At 33.3% G+C, this 23,351-nt stretch overlaps 2 protein-coding genes across 2 annotated transcripts in view; one reads left to right on the forward strand and one right to left on the reverse strand.

The window, feature by feature from the left end:
• LOC129954013 (aminopeptidase N) overlaps positions 1 to 11,636 on the reverse strand; it is a 102,414-nt gene extending 90,778 nt beyond the window's left edge. The window contains exon 1 of the mRNA XM_056067606.1: positions 10,680 to 11,636. The gene's annotated coding sequence lies outside the window, so the exon portion shown is untranslated. The remainder of the gene's footprint in view (positions 1 to 10,679) is intronic.
• Positions 11,637 to 18,552: 6,916 nt separating this feature from the next.
• Positions 18,553 to 20,532, forward strand: LOC129941384 (eukaryotic translation initiation factor 2D). Its single transcript, XM_056050008.1, has one exon. It carries the CDS (start codon positions 18,640 to 18,642, stop codon positions 20,365 to 20,367), a length of 1,728 nt encoding a protein of 575 aa, XP_055905983.1. The 5' UTR covers positions 18,553 to 18,639; the 3' UTR covers positions 20,368 to 20,532.
• The last annotated feature ends 2,819 nt before the right edge of the window (positions 20,533 to 23,351 follow it).

Raw genomic sequence — 23,351 nt, forward strand, 5'->3', positions numbered from 1 at the left:
CAAAATATAGAAAGTGTTTCTATTAAGATGCAAAAATAATGTTACGACAAAAGCTGAAGAAATGTCTTTTTAATACCTGGATATTAAAGTTTTTCTTGCTACTTTATATTATTTACTTTCAATAAATCAAAGTCAACTTTAACAATTAAGCAAATTTAGATTTTCCCTACTTTATTACTTTTTATCACTTCGACGATCTCGCAACAAAGTCTTTTACTTAATATCGTATAAAATAACATTAAATGTCAGCTGCCAGTAATTCATCATTTTGTCAAGAATATTTTATATTTATTTATGGAAACACATTATATTTTTACTGCATCATATAAATAAGTCATAAAATTGAATAATGTAATAGGTGTACATATATATTTGAAATAATAAAAGAAAAATCCAATATTTTTCAATTTTTTTTTCTTTATTATAAAAATACATCAGAAAAGATCAACGAATTTCAAATGAAATGTAAACATTTATGACTCATTTATGACAATCGCACATAAATATGTTTGCCTGAGCACATTATTCCTCATTTAAATTTAACCCTGACCACAAAATAATTGAAAGACACCAACAACAACGAAAGATACTTTACGATCATTCATCTCCATCTGTATGATTATAATTTATTTTATCCACAAGTTTAAATAACAACAAAAAAAGAAAAAACTTTTATGTTTTTCTTCACAGATCATCAATTGCTTATGTGACATTTTTGACATTAATTAATGAACTATTTAATACCAATTTTCCAAATATAATTTTGTCTATTAATACATTTTTTTATTTTCTAAGCATTCTATGAATACGATAGACGCTTATTCCATTATGCGTCTTTATTATTGTGCGATCACGCGTCGTTTTCTTGACACACATAATATTTTACCATTAATGAAATTCCAGCAATTTTCGATTTTGCTAAAAAATATCATAGACTGTTAACTTTTTCTAAGCAGTTTTTTTTTTTTTAATTAATTGGCGCCAATTTATATTTTATATTAAAAAATATAATTTTTCCTTAATAAAATTTATTTTTTTTACATTGACAGGTATAAGAATGTGTGTGCTTACGAATTACTCTCTGTTTACAAAAATATTCGAGTCCAAAAGAAAAATCATTGAAGACGCAGAGCATTGCACTCCCATCATTTTTCCGCGCGGTATTCACAACGAAAATACGTCGATGGAAAATATAAAAACAAGAGTGCCCCACTTTGGACGCACGTTCTTGTGTTTTTTGTATATATGGTTACCTACCCAGTGACTTGGAAAATTGAAGTGAAGTTTTCCTTAATTTGTCTTTAGATTGTTTTAAAGAGTGATATTTAATTTTTAACATTATAAATTCTTTTGACAGTTAACTTAAATGATCTTTATTTCAAAACGTTTACTTGATTGCATCATTCACTTAACCTTGATTAACATTAACTGAACGAGCCCAAACAAACAAACCTTTTCCGCAGTTTTTAAAGTTTTGTATAAAAGTACTAGCGGACCCGACAGACTTCGTCCCGTCATAAAGATTTGTAAGGTGGCAGTTTTTGTTCCAAAGTATTTTATAGTCGTGGCTTAGTATTCTCCTGAAAGGAACCTTAATCGTGGGCGTTGTGAATAAAAAATAATTTAACGAAACTTAAATATCGATTTGAAAGTAAATAATCGCTTTATTGTTAATCATGTGAATCATAATTATTAACAGAGATCAGTTTAATTACACTGGTCAACACTGGTTTTGTCACACGAACTTTGATAGCTAATTTTGTTTTGTCAATCAAGTCTCATTATTAAATCACAATTGTCAAGTGTCAATTAGCCTCAGTTTTGTTGTGATACGGTATAACTAAAAACTTGTACTACGCAGCAAATGAACAGAAGCGCTTCCAAGTAAACCGTTTAAAAAATATTTTTGGTTGCATTTTAACACATTTTTGTTTGAGCACTTTTTTGTTATTTACCCTGTGAACATGTCGAGGAAGTGTAACAATGATCCTTTCTATTTATGTTATGTTTGCGGAGATCTGACATTCAAAAAAGAAAGACGAAACTTTACGAATCTTGTGTTGGAGTGTTATCACCAATGTTTTGGTTTTTCTGTCGCCCATCAAGACAAATCCAGGGCTCCTTATGTCTGTTGCATAACGTGTGTGAAAAATTCAACCGACTGGAAGAAAGGCGCACGACCTATGCCGTTTGCTGTACCCATGATATGGACTGAACAGCGAGATCACGTTTCGGATTGCTATTTTTGTCTCACTGACATAAACGGTATAAAATACAAGAAAAAAAATATTGTTATTTACCCTAACTTATCTTCGGCTATAAGCCCAGTCTCTAATTTAAAAAAAACGCCAGAACTATTACTAGTTGCAACTACGTCTGTTAAGAATGACCATTCACACCCGTCCACTTCAGATAAATGTGTTGACGAGGACGATGACTTTCAGTTTAAAGGAATCGCAAACGTGCCACATTTCATAACTCAAGGAGACTTAAATGATTTAGTTCGGAATCTAAATTTGTCCAAAAAACAATCAGAACTATTAGGATCTCGTCTAAAAACAAAGCGATTTAGTAAAATCTCCATGGAAGGCTTTTAAAAATGTTGTTGCAAATTTGTTGGGAACCACAAGAGTGACAGCTACAGGAAGTTCGTTAGCGATCTGTTAATGACATATAAAGCTTTGGTTGCAACATGTCACTTAAGATCCACTTTTTAGACTCCTACCTGGATTTTTTTTTCCTGACAATTTAGTGCCTGTCAGCGACGAGAACGGTGAGAGGTTCCATCAACACATTTTGAATATGGAAAAGCGGTACTAGGGCAAATGGAACATAAATATGTCAGCATATTACTGCTGGGCAATGAAAAGGGACCAACCAGAAGAAACATGGAAGAAAATCTAAGATTTATTAAGATATTTATAAAAAAAATACAGTTTTGATTAACAAGATCTGTGTTATTTCTCGCAATATTTTAAATTACTCAAGAAAATAAAATCTCTGGCCAACAAATTTTTTTTAACTATTTATTTTTTCTTATGATCACCAACTAAAGCAAAAATATCAAAAAAGTTAGTGTGGCAAAAAAAAGTTAAAATTTTGTTGACCAGTGTTATCATTGTAGTGCTTTGTGATATACGATGTTTTTTGTTTGATTACTTGGCGCATAGACAAACAAATCTGATGGTTTTCTAACAAGGGAACAGGTTTTCTAGATTGATACCACAAACATTTTATGAATGCTCCTGTGACTCGTTTATTGTTATAACAAAAGCAAGCCGCACTGGAAACTGTAGTCGCTTACACTCAAACGGCACGGAATCAAACAACGGTATGAAAACATCTTCTCCTTTGAGTATAATTGCTTCTATCACATTTTTTAGTAATTTTTTTACCGCTAACCGTGTACTGTAACGCGGTTGGTTAATATTTCGCAACCTATAACGATTGATCCAACCTTTAATTGAAGACTGTGAGGTGGCAATCCTGGCAAATCCAGCGAGTTTAAAAATTCCGGTGGATAATTGACTACATCATCTTGGTTAGAAGCCGAATCAAATGATTTATACTCGTATATCCTCGGATCGCCTGTAATTTAAATTTTGAAATTCAATTCATTTACATAAATTTTTTTTGCAGCCAATATAGCTCAATCTATCATGGCTTCTGTAATTTTGAGAAACATCTGGAAACACCTTCTAAATAAGTTCGTCTTTTGATTGCGTTAACTGACAAAAACTCTGAAGAAAGATAATGCAGCCAATTAACATGTCTATAGGAAATTTGCCATTACCAATGAGTTGTTTAGAGAATATGTTTCCAGATTGGTCATTTTGCAACGCGACACGCATATTTTTGCTTAAATGAAGTACTTTGACAAATTGGAGGCCTTTAGACATGCATTGATTTCATCAGCTCGCGTTGATCGTGGAATCACTGGCAATGTTTGACGAAAATCTCCTACTAATAAAATCATTGCAACATTAAATATGATGTTATTGCTTCGATTCTGTCTTAAGCCTCCAAAGATTTGTATGTGCTATCGTACATTCATCCCAAACAATTAACTTACATTGGTGCAAAACCCTTGCCATTTCAGAGTTCTTCGAAATGTTGCAGGTTGGAGTTTTATCGTTTTGCATATTTAATGGTAATTTAAGTGCTGCATGGCTGTTCGACCATCTTCAAACAAAGTTGCTGCGATTTCTGACAAAGCAAGTGCAAGTGCAATTTTATTTTGTGAGCGAATTGTTGCTCATATTATTGAAATCAAAAAAAAGGTAACACCAGGTGCATTTAAGAGTAAATCCCTCCAGTTTCATCATTTATTACTTTCTAAGGGTATCAAATACATACTTCTGTTGTTCATTTAACAGTGGAAGATTTTTTTTTAATTAATTCTTTCAAAGTGTTGAGATGATACGGTTTTTTGCAAATCTTGGCTAAAAGGATCATGCACTGGGCGATTGGGCGCGGTCAGGCCTAGTTGAATTAATAGTTTGTTTGACATTATCAAACACATGTTCTCAATTGAAATCAATGCTCTATTATAAATTTCTTCATTGGTTTGTATAAATACACAGTACTTATTTATTTAACTTTAACTTATGGGTTTCCCATTCTATTTAAAAAAAAATGTTCCAGAACTACATTTGTTGCCCAAAATGAAGTCACTTAAAAGCAATTGTTATAGTGTTGGATATGTGTCAAAAAGTGTATGGAATCTGTTTATATTCCTGAGACCAATTAGTACAATGGCTCTGGTAGTTTTAGCTTGTTTTGTAACAGTTCGGGTTTTTCTACCTAAATTGCTTCGTCTTTTAGACTAACTAAATAACCACTAACACTAACACTCTGCACAAAACACGTTTATCAGTTTGCAAAAGTAAAGTCAGTAGATAAGGTAACAGAAGATCCAAGAAAAACAACAGTAAATTGAAGTCAAATTCTTTAAGCCGAATACCTTTTAATAAGAAAACATTTTTTTGGGAAGAAGAAAAAAGTTGTTTTATGGTTTTTCCGGCAATTTTTGGAATTTTTCTCACCGTAAAAACCATCCTTGAACTTCAACGAACATTTGAAAACAAAAAAATTGGCTAAATTAGTTAAATTAACAAAAACAGCTGAATGTCAAAAAGAAATATAATTACGTATATCCAAGAATTTCTATCATATGTTTGTATCTGACAAAACAGAGGTCTGTTCCTTTTTTAACTATTGTTAACAATTGTTAACTATTGTCGTTCCTAAACGTTAAAATTGTTACGTTTTGTAACAATATGTGGTCATTGCCATCATTTGTAGTTCCTTAACTCATTAAGTGCGTTTTTTTGGAATTCCATATATAGTACAGTGAGAAATTGCCAACAAAACGATCACAGTAGCCAGATTTTTGTATTTAAAAATTGGTAAAACTGAAAGAAGATCAGTCAGAATAAATATTAAAAAAAAAAAACACAAATAGACGAATGTTTTGTGAAAATCAAAAGTTAAAATTAACTTAACTACATTTAATAAATTGGACAATTTTCAAGAAGAAAACATCTGGAAATTGAGATTCTATAAACAAAAATTCATCTAACAATTGCTTTAAGGGGAGGTTTGTTCGTAGGTGTTGAAGCGAGCTTAAAGCTCGCCTCAATTCTTTATATACCTGAATCGAGTTGAAATGAGCTTGATTTGCCTTGATTCTGATAGGTGATCGGAGTCGAGTCAAAATTTGTGAAGAAAACCCTTTGTGCAGGAGTTGGTTTTACAGATAATAGGTTATGGTCTGTTTATTTGCATGTTTGTGTACAAAAAATATAGTTTTGTTTAAATAAAGTTTAAAAAAATTGGACATAGAGTAGGTAGCATATTTTTTTATATGGTGCTGAACTTTTCAGTTTTTCATTGTTTAACACGAATCAAACTATCTCACTTGCACTTCATAAGAAACATTGAAACACCATTTGCGTTTTAGAAAGTGCTGTCATATTTAATCATTTTGAAATCTTCTTGTGTGGTGGAAACACCAAAAAGATTTATTTATGAACTGAGATAAACTTTTGGTGGAAACATAGCAAAACTTGATTATCTTTTCTATTGTTTTCTCTTGCAAAATAAGCCCAGTTAGTCCATTTTCATGAACAAAATTAAATAATATCAACAGTAACAGATTGATTTTTTCCCCAATGGGAAACACATGATTCCAAATGCACAACTACTCAACAAACACAGCCATCGCGATACAAATGCAATATCAATCGTACCAACATTTGAGAACGAAATCACATGATCCCTTCGAGACTCGTATAAATGTCAAAAACCATAGTAATATTCTACTCTAACTTTTATAGGTGTTATTCATAATATGGATAGATTTTCCAAAAAACCAGGGGATTGTTGAAGTGTCAAATAGGTACAATACACAACTAACCAATGTTTTTCGTTGAATGTTCTATTTGTGTTTAATCCTTTTTTGAAAACATAATAAATATTTGGCTTAGGATATTTTCTAAAAACATGTGTCTTATTAATTTGTATTAACTTTCTCAAGCAATTTGAAAGCTGCTTCAATTTTTCTTTGATTATGGAATTAGACATTTAAGTTTTTAAAACGATGTTTTTAATTTGACACTAGGTAGTAGTAGTAGTTTGACAGATCAACAATTTTTAACAAATGTCATTCCTAAATGATTCTAAAAAACTCCATTCGTAACAACTACACTTGAATATATTTTTTGACATAACAACACTAGTTAGCAATTGTTCTAAAAAAAACCGGCCTCAGCTGATCAACATATAGTTTACCTTGAATGAACTAAAAAATTGATTTAAAGTTTGTATGTTTTTTATTAAAAAATCAGCTGAATTATTAAAATTATTCATCGAACATTTTATTTTACAATAATTTTGACGTCGAAAGCTAAATGTTTGTTTGTCTGTTTTTGTGAAAATCTAAGAGTTGTTTTTATTCTTGCCAATTATTTCAATTCACATATCCTGGATAGCCTATCCAACACAAATCAATCCTATTTTTCAAGATGTCTGTTCTGTGATTAAGAGTGAGGTTGCATTGTAGAACAACTTTGAGTTCTTAGAGTCAGTTTGTAAACAGGGGCTTAAGTTTTTAACAAAACTTTTAAAAGTTCTGGCTCAACGTGGCTAATCAATCGAAACTGAATGATTAACTAATCCTAAAACAAACGTTTGACAATTCTGAAGAGAATTGAGAAATGAAGTTACAGCATTTTCTGGTATCTAATTGACTATAGCTGTCAAGAAATTGACTACAAACTAAGGCAAAATTGGGCCGGTTCAGACTACTCAAGGGACTTGAAGTTAATTAAGGCAACTTTATTGCAATGTTAGTCAAAAAAATTTCACTAACTATCAAAGCAAGTCCACGTATGTCAAAGTGACAGCTGACCATGTTTTTTTTATTCAAGTGAAAGCTGAACTTTTTTCCTTAATTTATTATTTCCATTCCAATTCTATTCAATGGTTTGTTTAAAGGGGTTACTTGTCAAATTTGAAAAGGAATAAGTAACATTCCTTTACAATTCAAAACACAAGTCAACAATTGTTTTTGGCACGATCAACTGAAGAATGAAAGAAGTTAGTGAGATAAAGTTTTAACTTTGAAATTTTTGACACTTAAAAAAAAACTAATAAGTTGTCTTCGTCAAAATGTACGTTAAAAAATGCAGTTGGCTGTAAAGAAAGTCTTATACATTGTCTGAACCTGTCCAATATTTTTAGAAATTTGACTAGAAATTAAGGTTGCGTTAAAAAATGCAACTAGTTGCACAAGCCATGCCGACTATATTCATACAATACATTTATGAACAGAAAAACTTTTGCACGAATGCGGCAGATATAGAATATCAAAAACCTGTTCATAAACTTCATAAAAGTAGGCTCCTATAAAAAAGTATGACAAAAATAATTAAGTTTTTTCTTTGAGTTACGCGGGTTTTTGTTTTTTAGAGTCTTAACAAAATTCTTTCAAAATGTTCAATACAAATGTTTTATTAGGACTTTTTTAAATGTTTTGAATGGAACAAAATTCGTTAATTTTTATGAAGTGAAAATATTATAATTGAACTTATTAATAACAAATCATTTTATTTTTTGCCAAAAATTTAAATAATATTCAATTATTTTACCTACACATCTTGTTCTGACATTTTTCTGCAGAGCGACAACAGAAATAAAATGACTGCAGGTTTTATCGCATTTCAGCTGTCAAACTATTTTTTTGAACAGAGTTACCGACTGCAGTAGTGCAGTGTGTTTACATGTATGAACGCAGATCTTGCATTACTGCTGCATATTTACTTTATTGAACTTATCCTAAATCTACAAAAACATCCCTTATTATCATAAGACAAGTTAGGTGTCAAAAATTAGCTAACAATATTTTTTTAATTCACTAAGTAAAGCTGTTTCTTTCTAATATCAAAAATATTTCTGTCTTCTGACAAATGTAAGCAATATTTCTCATGACTCCAAAAACTTTGTCATTTGAATAGAAGGAGACCTAGTATTAAACACGGTTGTTCTGATTTTTTTTACTTGTCTATTTTCTTGGCCTCTGTAAAAATCAAAATTTCCGACCTAGAGTTCCAAACGCAAGATGTCTTAATATTAAGTTCCTTGCACATGAGAGCGAACAACGAATGGACGAACAAACGTGATTTTACACATTTCAAGAAATCAATTTCAAACAAAAACACATTTAAATTATAAGAGACCAATTGATACTTATGTATATGTTAGGATAATAAAATTAGCATTTTGTTTTTTAAAACAAGACAATTTTGTAAAAACAATTTGGTAGTAACGAATTGCCGTTTGGTTGCTACGAACTGTCAAACTCTATTCGCGTTCCACATACCATCCACACTGCAACGAATAAATTCTTCGCGCTCAACTTAACCTCAAATTTATACCACTTTTGCTTTGTTTGTTGAAAAGGTTAATTATAAATTAACAATTCGTCGCTGTCTGCGAATAGAAACACAACTCATGTCAAAGAAAAGTCAAAATATGCGAACGTCCACAGTTCGCAGTTCGTAGCTCATGTGCAAGATGCTTTAGGAACACAACGAAAATGTCTGGTTTATTTTTTAATGCAATCAAGTTCTACGATTTAAAGCTAATAATTTAACTAAAAATTCAGCCTTATCTGGTGTCTTTGAATGTTGCTTTTATACAAAATTCAGGTTCGACCTCTAGGTCTAAACACAACATGTCAAAATCGTTAGTTTTTTCAGGTATAATAAAAATACAATAAATTGGGTGGCGCAAAAGTCCGTTGAGAACTTAAGCCTAGTGACTGACAACTTTCAACCATTCCTGTGTGCGAGTACTGTTATCATGGATGGAAGGGACCTACAGTTTTAAGCCGAATCCGAACGGACAATTTGAGAAAGCACTTTTCCTGACAAGAATTACTCTTGAAGAATTTGACAATTCCTCGCAAGAGGCTGTACCCGTGAAAAGATGACATAAGCAGGAATCGAACCCAAGACCTCTTAGCATGACAGTTGAACGCACTAACCATCATTGGTATCACAGTTTTTTCAGGTATAGCCGATTTTAACTTTAACGGACTAGTTTCTTCACCATAAACTCTTCTATTTCAAGCTTGCTAAATTTTCTTCACTTTAAGGCCAACCCCATCTCTATATACCCCCAATACTTTCCAAAAACTGATAACATAGTAAAAGTGTCAAAAAATCACTTCGAATCCTATCGAAATTCATTCATCGGATTTTGTAAAATGCAAAATAAATTTTGATTTGGAAAAGGATAACTTTAAAAATAGAGTTCGGTTTGGATTCTGAATCTCGAAGAGAGTTTTCCAAATTTCAAAAAAGGCCTTGATGGCGTGAAACTTTTTAACGGTCATTATATGTTTGGATTGGACAAAGGTTAAAATAGGTTTATATATGACGGATCACAGATATTGCTAAATGTTCGTCCTTAAAGAAAAACTGTATGTAACTGTCTTAAGCTTTGTACTAAATTTTATAATTCTACGACAATTCAATTTAACACCATATGTTGGAACTACATTTTTAGATAATGGCCCACGCTTAGCACTGTCTGACAGTAAAATTATAATTAAAAGCTACAACGTGCGCCACAGCTGCCGCCAATAGCTATGGCCTCCTGATCAAAACACACGATCGGAATATATCAGTACGTGCGTCGCAACGACGACGACGAAGACGCCTTGCCCCATACCCCTAAGACATACAACATAATATATAATGTAGAAGCCGGCCGGCAGCAGCAGCGGCGGTAGCGGCCAGCGGCGCCGGCCGCACCTTGTCCGTATAATTCATAGCGGCCTCACTTCTTAATTTTAATTTTCATAATGTAAACCTCGCGTATCGTAGTCGTATAGTCGTCGTCGTCGCGTCGAGCGTCAACTAATTCATTGAATCCCATGACGATGACGCACTGAAACTGAAATGTATGTGCACAACGCGACCGACGATGAGGTGCGCAACGACTTCCCTGTTTATGATATTAATGTTATTAGCACAAATTTAGTGCATTAAATTAAAGTTTATTTTTTGTGTATAGTGGATATTTTCAAAGCAGCCGGTAAATCGGTGGCGACGCGACGGGTTGTTAGTAATTTAAAAAACAAAATTAAACACACCATCGTGTTCAAAACTTACCAATTTTATTTATTTGTTTTCTTGCTCTGGGATCTCACTATATTTATTATATTTCTGAGAAATAAGCAATAATTACCGTTAATTCTCAGAACAACTGTTTATTTTTTAAACAGAACGCACATTATACAAAAATCAGAGACGACGAGAGAGCGAAAGTGTAAAAAATAATATTTAAACGCGAACGCGCTATCACTCTATAAGTTGGCGCTAATCTTCTTCAAAAAATGTAACAGATGTTAAAATTGACTTGAACTTATTTTACATAGAAGTAGGGAGCAGGAACATCCTTACAAATCAAAACCGTCATTACAAAGATTTAAACAAATAAACACAATAATAATAATTGAAAGGACGATGAAAAGGATTTAAATTTAAATTATTCACTGTACAAAGAATATTTGTTGAAAACTTCTATTTGACTTCCTCCATCAGGATTCAGGAGTCCCGAAACAAAGGTCACAGTTTAATTTTTGGCTGAATTAATATTCCGAACGCACCAACGGAACAGCACCATAAATTTACTACGGTTCCGAACAGAAACAGACGAAAAGAACTTTTTGTAGCCAGGAGAGACGCACATTAAATAGACGACTGCTCAGGAGCACGGACGCTGATGAACTGTTCAATAGCTTTCAATCGTGAACGAATGAGGGTTCTTTTTACAAGAGATAGTCCAACGTCCAACGACGACGCGACGACTGCGAATGCGAAACGGTCGACGACGCGACAACAACGACGAAATCTCAAATCTGGCTCGTTCCGTGTCCGTGGTGTAATATCGTAGTGACAGTGACTTAGTTATGGTGGAAATTGGAATGTACACAAAAACGAAAACACACAATCGTTGGTCTTTGGTCGTTACCGGTTGTTCTTCGGATTGAGATTACTTGGGCTTCAGAATTTTAAGACTTATGATGCGGGAGAGATGAACTCAACAGCACAGTGAGACAGCAGACAGCAGTTTAGTTTATGATTCCTCAAACTAAAATACAGAAAGGGCCACTGGGGCGAATGTGCAATGTAATTTGGTTTGAGCTTCGAGGAATACAAATTCCACTCGAACAATGTTTAGGTTGTGGCTTCATGCAGCAAATTATTGCAACACACTCACTCAGGGGGATCATGATTGAGTGAGTTTATTCATTTTATGATTTATGATGTGTCATTTGTGGTACGCCGAATGGCGTAAAAAGAGACCACTGTTCCACAGCTGGAATGAATTTAAAAACTTTTTCAAATCATTCAATTATTCAAATCAATAAAAAATGAAATTAGTTTTAAAAGATGATACATTTTTAACTTTCTATAGGAATTATTGTATTTGATCCAATTGTTCGTATTGAAAATTTTGACGTTACTCGACGTTTCAAGAAACTAAATCAAAGATTTTTAGGGAGATATTTGTATGTGCGTGTGTGCATTCATACATATGTACATACGTACGATCAGGATACCATTTTTCGTAGTCGACCGGCGGAGGAGATGTGAACTTCAAATAAATTTTGTTTTACAAATAAAAACATCAAAAGGTTCAGAGCGACTTTCAAAAAAAAAGAGGCTGGGATGCGACCCACACTGTTAACTTCCCATCGTCTGTCGATTTGTCTTGCTTAAAAGTTTGTCTATATGTACTAGTATCAATTTTACCAAATTTGCGTACTATTTTTTATAGATTTTATTTTTTATTAAAAAACCGACTGTTGAATTTGTATACATATAAAAATTACTGAATATCGAAAACAATGTTTTCTGTGAAATAAAATAAGTTTGAAGCCAATATTTTTAATTTTTGAAAAGCTATTTGAATCGAAAGTAAATTTTTACCAAGTTTTAGACCTTATTGTTTTTTTTTTTAGAGTTTTTTTTTGTAAAAAAAACTGTCAATTCGATTTTTTTCAAAATTTTATTGAATGTTGAAAACAAATATTTCTTATAAGATAAAATTAGTTTGAGGCTAATATTTCAAAGTTTTGAAAAGATATTTGAGTCAAAAATCAGTTTTTACCAAATTTTGTTAAATTTTTTTAGGTTTTTGATTTTTTGTACAATAACTATCAATTCGATTTTTTTCAAAATTTTATCAGATGTGAAACACATTATTCTTCGCTGCACAAAATGGTTTTGGAGATGAAATTTTTTACTTCAGTTTTTTTGATTTGAGTGTACTTCTTTGATATCACTGTACAATATATTATATACAATTTAATTCAAGTCTCTAGCGTTTTTGGTTCGTAAGATATTCAGGGTTAACCAAAATTTTCACCTTTTTTCAAACTGCTATGGTAAAAAAAAAAACACCCACGCAATTTTCTTGAGAGCTCTTTCTGTATCTTTCCGCCTTATTATCTGTATAACAAAATTTATTTGAAGTCGATATCTCTTCTGGTTCTTGAGCTATGGACAACAAAAAATCGTCGCGAACGTACGGACTTTCTAGAAATCTTTTATTTCGACCTTGAAACGTCGAGAAATGTCAAAATTTTCAATTTGACAAATCGGACCCATTACAATAACTTCCTATGGGAAGTTAAAAATTTTTAACTCGAAATTTTATTTATTTATAATTGTAGTTTAATAATATTTTACATTTGCATATAAGTTTACTTAAGAAAATTAGATATTTTACAGCTTCAATATTTATGTAGATACTTAATACTAATATATATATACAAATTATTTAACTGAGAAACAATTATTCTTAGTGGAAAACCTACGAGAAAAAAATCTTATGTATTTTAATTAATTAATTGTAGTACCCGTGGCATGATGGTTAGTGCGTTGGACTGTCATGCAAGGGGTCTAGGGTTCAATCCCTGCCTGTGCCACCTTAGTTTTCGCGGGTACTGCCTCTTGCGAGGAATTGACAAATCCTTCAAGAGTAATTCTTGTCATGAAAAAGTGCTTTCTCAAACTAGCCGTCCGGATTCGGCCTAAAATTGTAGGTCCCTTCCATTCCTGACAACAGTACTCGCACACAGGAATGGTTGAGAGTTGTAAGTCACTAGGCCCTGGTTCACAACAGACTGTTGCGCCACCCCATTTGATTTTGATTAATTAATTAGTTATTAATAATGAAGGTTAACATACGATTTGTCTTTTTGATTTGAAAATAGTAAACTTGATTGTTTTCCATAAATACATGCTTCGCGCATCAAATTAGTAGGAACGATATCTTTTATGACTTCACTTTCTGCAGCCATTTTTCTTTCTCGCATTTCTGTAAGTTTTTTTTTACTTATATGACCTAGTTTTTTATGCCATAGCATATAACTTTCGGTATCTTGCTTATAGGTAGGTATTCATTCCTGAACTTGTTTTCAGATTCAAATTATAAAACTGTAATATAATTAAATTTGTACATAAATCATTCTTAACCCATATTTCGCTGCATTTTTTAATTACAACTTGTCTTTTCAAAATGTACCGACATCCCTCCCAGCTTCTTGAATTCTTCGAACAGACAAAATGTTATAAGGAACAAATTTTTTGTCACTTGGGATAATAGTTTGAACTGCTCCGATCTGCTCCATTCCTTAAAGCCCAAATATAATAGACTTAACCGAAAGTAAGCTAATGTCAAAACCGAACGAAAAGTTATCATCAAAACAAAAAGTAACCATAATGGATTTAAGTAACTTAAGCAAAATTTGACATTTGCGCGAAAGTTAGCGAAATTTAACGAAACTGATCAGAACGTCTATTATGGTTAGTGACATATAAGGCTGCGTATTGGTTCGTTCCCTTAAGCTGGCTTAAGCTCCGTTAAGTCTATTATAGTTGAGGCCTTAGTCCTTTTTGTTTGAATTGCGATGTTTATTGTCTGAAATAAATTTCTTATAATAAAAACAGTTTGCTTTGATATGGTTAGAGCGTCCGCAATGATCACATTTTATTCGATTTGACATTACATTAAATTTATTTCTTTTGAAAGTATTGTGATGTTTACGTGCATTTCTCATATTATTGGTTGGTGTATTCATTTCAATCTGAAGCACTTTGGATGATTTATCTGTTTGATCAAGTTTTATTTGGTAATCAAGTAGCCTGGTTTTGACTAGTGTCAAGTCCTTTTCGGCTAAAGTTTGTATGGCCGTCAAAATTCCATCACGCGATGAAGGTAGCGATAAAAGTAATTGTGCCACCTTATTCATCTCGTCCACCTTAGCTTCTGCTGCTTGTAGCTCAGTGATAGACTCATCTTGGAATTTAAATGTTAAGAACTTAACTATGTGGCCAAACTTTTACGCTCATAAATTTCGTCGAGCTTTTTAATTTTTTCCAACGCTATCTTTTCTTCAGTTATCATGCCAATCATTGTCTCGTTCAGATGTTCAATGATGCATCCTTTTGCAATTCGCTCCATTCTCCTGAGTTCTAATTTTCGGGAGAGTCCTCCTCCAGTGCTGGAAGACAATTTTCTTGAGGAAGTAATGCTTTCAACCATAGACACACCATATATGTATATATGCTGTGTCCATGCTTTCAACCGAAATTTCCAAATACTATAGTTTTCTCCATTGAAATAAGTTATATTCCTCTTATTTTTGGAATTTGACATCTTGGTCAACAACAATAATTAATTATTTAAAGACATACAGAAAGCACTGACTGAGCACATAACCTATTAGAATTTTAAATCAAAAACACAAAAACACCTTTTTAATTTTAAATAATCTTTTAATGAATCCGCTGAGGCGTTCATAAAAGGAATGGATGAAAAAGAACAATTGTAAACATAAAGGATCACTTATATTAGGAAATTCACCGTACAATATACAAAAGCTTATATGCTACTTTGATTTGAATTTTACAAGTGATCACAAAGAGATGGCAGAAATGCGATTTTTTTTATTTACTACATTTGTTACGTCTGCTACATAAATGAGGTAGTTAATGTAGTTAAATGTAGTTAACGTAGCTAAATGTAGCAGACGTAGCGGTAGACGTCAAAACGTAGTTTGAAATGTCCACTCAACCACCAAATTGACAAATTGCATCGAAAAGATAACTGTGAAAGTTTGAAAAACTAACTCTCGAAATTTGGAACAGGCTTAACCAAGAACATTCCAAAAAATTGATAGATATCAGATACACTATACTCTTAAAATGAACGACAAAAATAAAACAGATGATTAATAAATTTGCATTTTTCTTTCATAAAACTTCGAATTCCTTGATTTATTTCATTTAAGCAACATATTTGGTTCTTATGTATAGTTCAGTGTTTTTAATCGTTAGTCGTTACTTATTCACTCGTTTTTTTAAATTCTTTTTGAAATTTAACGTTTTTTGTGAAGGTAGCACACGTAACAAATTTAGGGCAGGAAAAGAAACAAATCAAACGTGTACTTTATCCAATTAACTACACGTAGTTTACCTGACGTAATCTACTCTGCCATCTCTAATCACAATAAATTTATATAAGTGAATAACTGGAGTATTGTATTTTGCCTTAAGGTGCAAACTCAATAAACTCTGTGAACCTTTTTTATGTAGGTTTCAGCGCAGTCAAACCACACTGGAGCACCATAAGTAAGTATAGGCTGCAATTTTTGAGTATTGACCTTGATTTTCCACTTATGAAAATTCTGTATAAAAGTGCGCACTTTTTTAGATTATCAAAATAAATTTTATTTTTTAGTCTCATTTACAGCATTTTGAAATACAGAATTTTGAAAACAAAATACTTTTTTTAAGAAAACATCATAATAACTTCTTTTTATTTTCTCTTTCTCATTTGCTTCTTCTTAGTTATTTGTGTCTCTCTCACATTTGTACATAAATTGTTTCTATCATAATCAACAATTGCACCAAAATAATTGATCTGTCAAAACTTCCAGTATTATAGAGTATTATAAGATACAGTATTTTAAGAATACAGCATTTTGAGACACACTATTTTAAATGTACAGTATTTTGAAATACAGAATATTAACCATACAGCATTTCGACCCGCTCCCTTCTGTATTTCAAAATACTGTACATTATTAAGCCCATGTCAATTTTATTAAATATCAAGAAATTACATAATTCATGCTTTTTATTTTGAATTCTTGTTGCATTCCAAGTGATAATTTTTGGGTTAATGTCAATCTTATTGAATAAAGATATTTCACTGCAATAGGGGTAATTACATTAAATTGTTCAGATATAGAACGACAAGTACTTAATTTAGAAAATACATCATTAAAAAGAGAAGAAATTTCATCAGTAAAAAAGAGTAAAGCCTCAACTATAATAGACTTAACCGAGCTTAAGCCAGCTTGAGGGAACGAACCAATACGCAGCCTTATATGTCACTAAGCATAATAGACGTTCTGCTCAGTTTCGTTAAATTTCGCTAACTTTCGCGCAAGAGCCATTTAAATGGCTCGAACTTAAGCAAATGTCAAATTTGAAACGCATTTCGTTTGACATTTGCTGAAGTTACTTGAATCCGGTTTTGTTTTGACGATAACTTTTCGTTCGGTTTTGACATTAGATTACTTTCGGTTAAGTCTATTATAGTTGGGGCTTAAGTTACTGCTACAGTTTTTCTCAGAGCCCAGTGTATTTGCACTAGTAATTGTTGGGGTTACAATTAGATGGTCATCTGAGCGAGCTTTGACAATATGGTTTTGATTTATTGCAAATTATTGAGAATTATTATGAGGAGCAACATAGATTCTCTTTTGTTGGAGTTGTGGATAATCTTCGATGTAAAATTTAACATGGTTAGTTCTTGGCCGATTTAATATTTATTTAAACCGGATTGTTGACGACTAATGCATGAAGTATCTGTGGAATCGTTAGCTCCGTTACAGTTGGCACATTTGACAGTTATTTGTGGTGCTGTGCAGTAGATTGTTTTGTGGTTCCCACTTCCCAGAGCACAATGAGCAAAAAGTTTTTACCTGACAGTGTCTATCTTCATGACCATGCATCTGACAATTATGGCATTGTGTGATTTTATTAGGTTGTTGTCTCTTGAAATCCTGCTTGACATTGTTTTGAATACGCTTTTGTAATTGGTGCGCAACAAATGAATTCTGTTATGTAATAATTTACAAAAACTTACTTGTAGAATCTCAAATTGAATGTTTTGTTTTTGAAATCGAAATTGTGGAACTGTCATTTTTGACAAGACACCTTTTTTCCACCACTCATATGTATTCACCGATACGGAATTTGATAGAGTTCACCTTAAATATAATTTGAGAGTGTTTAAGGCAAGGTACCGGTTCTTCTCTTGGTAAGAATTTTTCTTTATGCTTACATCCATGAGAGAAACAGAAATGGTGCATTTCTAACTGTTTTTTGGTAAATCGAAATTAACTTTGCTACCTTTTTCTTCAATTTAATTGCATTAGGTTCTTAGAATATTTCCTATTTTATTTATAATTAATAAATATGATTTAAAATCATGAAAAATAAAATTTTTATTTTTAAAATCATAAAATGAAAATAAAAATAAAAATAAACCAGCATGGTGTTCAAATATGCGTTTCGCCCCGGTGCAATGGTTGGGCTCATCAGAACATCACCATTGCACTTTGTCTTGATTTTAAATCATATTTATTAAAAATAATTGGTGTTCAAGAACAAACAATTCGACTGTTAACAGTCAAACATTTCATCTTTATTTATAAGTCAAAAAGAAGTTGTACAAACTGAAAATCAACAGATTAATAAAAGAAACTTAATTTTTGAGATGGAAGTTAAAAAATAATTCCTGTGTGCAATTTTTACAACGTCATTTTAACACAATTTGTTTTTCTCAACCGGAAACAGCCTTCTACTACTTTTCGTTCTTGGACACAAAGCCATTACTCCGAAAGCGCTGAATATACTTTTGACAGTCCCAAAACGTCAAAACGTTTTGACGTTTTTAATTGTCAAAAATTATATACGTCAAATTTGTGTGTGTAAAATCTTGACCTGAAATTTCTGATCCTTGTGTTGTATATTTTCAAAATAACAAATGTTTTTAAAACCATATAAATTAAAGAGCAATGCTCCACTAAAGGGTTCCGATTCGAAGCGCCTCCGGCTTCGTATCCAGCAATCGTTTCCCGATGTGACTGCTGAACAAATTCAACAGCTCATTCCAAACAAATCGGCCGTCGCTATGTTAAAGATAACTACACACTCCGACTTCCATACGTCTGTTTATTGTGTGGACAAACGACCCATGTTCTTCGAGGCAGAAGGTGGGATATTGGTTCCTACTTTGTACACTATGTGGATTATTCCAGATCTGCTGCCATATTTCAAGACACACGCCGGCGTCCTGCCTAAGCTCTCCAATGGAGCTGATCTCATGCTGCCGGGTGTTATCCACCAAGGAGTTGGCATGAATATGTATGGTCGATATAAAAAAGGACAACTGATTGCCATTAACCTGACAACGAACGACTCGGCAGTTGGAGTTGGAGTACTGACGCGATCCAGTGACGATCTGTACATGTGTGGCGGACATGGTTCGGCAGTTAAGATGTTACACATATTCGGAGACAAGCTCTGGGGACACGAACCTTCTCTGGTGTCACAAATTCCTGATAAAGCTCCTGCAAAGTTAACTGATGATGACTTCCCTACACTGGGATCTAATCCCGTAGACAAAACTAAGTTGAGCAAAGAAGTTCCCATACCCACGAATGATCCAGTCATTGCTGCCGAAGAAAATAAAAACCAGACACATGATACAGATTCAGAGCTCATTGAGAGTAATTTATCCGATGGTTTGGATAATCTCGAAATCCAACCAGAAACACCAGATGCAGTTACAATCGCCGACAACATTCTCAAGAATGCTTTTCTAACAGCTCTTAAGCATCACGGAAAAGAAATAACACTACCTCTCCTCACGAGTAACTTCTATCGCCTCCATGTTGTCCCAGAAGCCAAAACTCAAATCGATCTGAAGAAAACTAAGTACAAAAAACTTTCCAACTTCCTTAACCAGATGGTCGATGAGGGTTTTATTGTGGTTCGCGAAGAAACTAAGGGAATTGATAAGATAATATCAATCGATTATGACCATCCAGAACTGGTGAACTTTATTGCAGATGCTAAGTTGCCAGGTGAGGACAAGGAAAATGGTCAACAGCCGCTCTATCATTCTGAAATGACTGAGTTGTACCTGGTAACGGATGCAGTGGTTACATTCTTCACCAAACTTAACTACAAGCGAGGCGAGGGTATATCCAGTGTTCAAGTGAAGAGAGTTTTGCGGGAATACGTGAGTAAAAATAACCTCCCTGTAGTTGATCCCGTCAAGAAATCAATCAAACTGGACGAATGTCTGCAACAAATTTGTGGTCGAATGGATGCCCCATTAGACACGGTGTACAATATTTTAATCAGCAAAATGAAGCATACCTATGAAATGCGAAGCACAAAAGACGTTCCCAAGAATAAGCCGCTAATCCAAATGTCCTTAGCTACCCGCTCGGGAAATAAGAAGGTTACTCTTGTGAGTAATATCGAATGTTATGGCATTATTTTGCCAGAGTTCATTAAGTTGTGCAAGCAAGGAGCTGCAGCATCAACGACCATAGTCAAAGTACCCAATCAAAATCGCGAAATGCTGCAAGTTCAGGGTAATCAAGTTCGTTTCATTTTCAATCTCCTAACGGAAACCTATAAGATTCCGCCGAAAAATATTCTAGGATTAGATTTGGCGAAGCCAATTAAAAAGAAGAAGTAAAACAATATGAGATGAAAAGTGGTTTTAATTTAAATGTTAAAGATTACAAATGCGCTTACATAAATATAGAACGGGAATTTCAAGATTATTTATATGAATTTTTATTTAAAATCACAAAAGTGTACAATATTAATTTTATCAAAAATTAAATACTTTTGTTCTCAATTTTAATTGTTTTATTTTTTGTTCCATCATCTTGGGGATTCAAAAATATCACCACCTTAGTTGTTTGTTGCCAAATAAATAGTATATTTATGAAATCCTCATTTTACAGTGTTAGGGGCCAAACTGCTCCGAAACGACTTGACTGATTTTGACGATATTTGGTAGGTCTGAGAAACAGTAGAAGACTATTTTTTAAAACCCTAAGTTACTAATTTATATTCCTTTCGACATTTCTATCTAAGAAAATTAACAGTTTAAGTTTTTATAAGTGCCTGATGACACACAATCAAATTGGTGGAAGTTGAACATAGGACGTTGCAAGATTAACGAAGAAAGCCGTTAGGTGGTGCAATAATTGTATTGGCAGGTAGTTTCGGCCTACGAATTTAACACATGTTTAAAGTCTTTTCAATTCGTAGGTATACGTTTCATATAAAAGTCACAACATCCAATTTGAAGAATTTTTTTCCTTATCAATTGTTCGATATTAAGAATTAATTAATTAGGTGGGTCAACATTCCGAAGAGAACAAGGCCTAGTGACTTAGAAAATAACATTTAGCTCCTATTTATTTAGCTTTACTAAATTTAAATAGTCTTGTTTGTTTGAGCAAACGAGTTATATTGCTTGCAAATATTACCAAAAATATTGTGCATATAATGAAATAGTTTGATTTCAAAGTCTATTTTTTGTTAGATTATACTTTTGTATGTGTGAGAGGAATTCTACGAAAAAAAAAAGATTTATTTGAGGATAACTAGGAAAAACACGTCTTGTATATTTTAGGATCACGTTAAAATTCAAATTGCTTTATTATTCCAGTGTTTCATCTTAACAAAAATAATATTAAGTATTGCCAGAAGGGCTGTAATAATAAAAGTTAAAATTTATGCATGAAGATGTCGCTGTGACATGGTATTTTCTTGAGAAATTGACTCTGTCAATTAAATTTCATAGTCATCTAACCATTTCGGTGTTCTTCGTGCGCGAGTGGATATAAAATTTTCCAATTCTTCACTGCTGTCGTCTTCGTCTTTGGCTTGTGTATTAACCCTTGAGTTAACGTCATTACTTTGAATTCTCTGTTGTAACGGTCGATGGCATTTATGCGATTGGGATATGGTCGTATTCCTTCAGCTGATATGCCATAACCAGTTGGCATTTTTGAAGTGAAATACGATGACCGCTTTTAATTAGATTGATTATTGCATTTTCAAAATTATTCAATGCCGTGTTGACGTTCGATGCTGATTGTCCAATATCATCCATGTAAGTTATAGTGTTGGTGGTGTTTTTGAACGTGTGTCGCATAATGCGTTCCATTGTTTTTGAAGCGTTTGCTAAACCAAAAGGCATCCTCAAGAACTCGAACACTCCGTCCTGTGTCACGAATGCCGTTTTGTGGATATCTGAAGGTCTTACTTCTTTCACCGTCATAAAGGCAGTTTTTATGTCCATCACATTGAATAGTTTGGATTCGTGTTGGACAAGTTTTTCTATTACGTCGTCGATGTGTGGTGGTGGAAAATTGTCTTTTAGTAGTTTTTTATTAAGATGTGTGTAATCGATAGTCAATCTGCTCGGTGTACTTGGATGGTGTTGTTGGTTGACAATTACAACTGGTGATGCATATTCGGATTGTGAGTCTCTAGCTATTTTTGAGTTGCTTCCACTTTCCTACTGTTTCATTTATAAATTGTCGGTCGCTCCAAGAATAGCGATATGGCTTTCTAGAAACTGGAATGTCGTCACTCGTATTCAGGGAATGTTCACCTATTGTGCAGTGGCCGAGAACACCATCGTCCGTAGAAAAAGCTTGTAAATTATCGTGTATAATTTGTTTAAACCTCAAAATCTGTATGGTCGAAAGATTAGTAAAAGTTGTTATTTGATCTTCGATTTCTTTTGATAGGCACTTCGGAATAGTTTGAAAGTGTTTGATAATACATGAGTTGATGTTAAGTCTGGTTTGTGGGATCAAATTTTTTTGAATTTGGATATCACCGTTTGGTTCGAGGGTTATCGTTAAATGGTTTGCTTTTCTCCAATCGCTGCCAAGTATGAGTGGCACTGGGCTGTTATTGATAACTGCGACAGGTCCAAAAGTGCAAGATATCTCTCCCACAGATATGAATAAATCTATTTGACCTGTTGGGTGACACTCGTAGCCTATAGATGAAATGGAGGGTCCGTCGTATTTTTGAATAATTTGGTTTGGTGGTATGGATCGACTGTCGATGACCGATTGTTCTGCTCCACTGTCGATGAGAGCTGATATAGGTGTTCCGTCAAATGCGATAGCCTCAACTATCGGAAGACCACGGTCGCTACATTTTGACTTTATAGCGCAGTTAGCTTGTTTTGAAAGGAACTTGTTTGGGCAGTTGTTGATGGAGTGGCCTGTTTTATTGCAAATATGACATGGTAAATGACATTGGGAAACTGGATGTGAATTTTGCTTGCATCGTGGACATTTGTAGTTATTTATAGGAATCGCGATGTTGTTAGGAGTTTTAAGTATTATTTCCAACTTACCGCTTAGATACTGCGTGATGGTTTCGTTTGGTTGTTGAATCCGAGCGTTGACGCGTTCGTTCCACTCGCGCAAGGTTGGAGGCTTGACAAAGCGTGTCTTGAAGGCTTCTAGCCATGATGACCAGTCCTTCTTCTTTTCACCTTCGACATTTTGCCAGTTTTTTGCGATACCAGTTAGCTTGCTTCCTCCAAAAGTGAGCATAATTTCATCACTCCACCCATTGACTTTTGCTGCTTTCTCAATACATTTTATGAAATTTTCACTGTCGTTGCTATCCTCGCCG

Source organism: Eupeodes corollae, chromosome 1 (genome assembly GCF_945859685.1).
Source record: "Eupeodes corollae chromosome 1, idEupCoro1.1, whole genome shotgun sequence".
Lineage (NCBI taxonomy): Eukaryota > Metazoa > Arthropoda > Insecta > Diptera > Syrphidae > Eupeodes > Eupeodes corollae.

Excerpts from the sequence above, each read along its gene's own strand:
- LOC129941384 (XM_056050008.1), top strand. The coding sequence starts at position 18,640 with ATGTTTTTAAAACCATATAAATTAAAGAGCAATGCTCCACTAAAGGGT.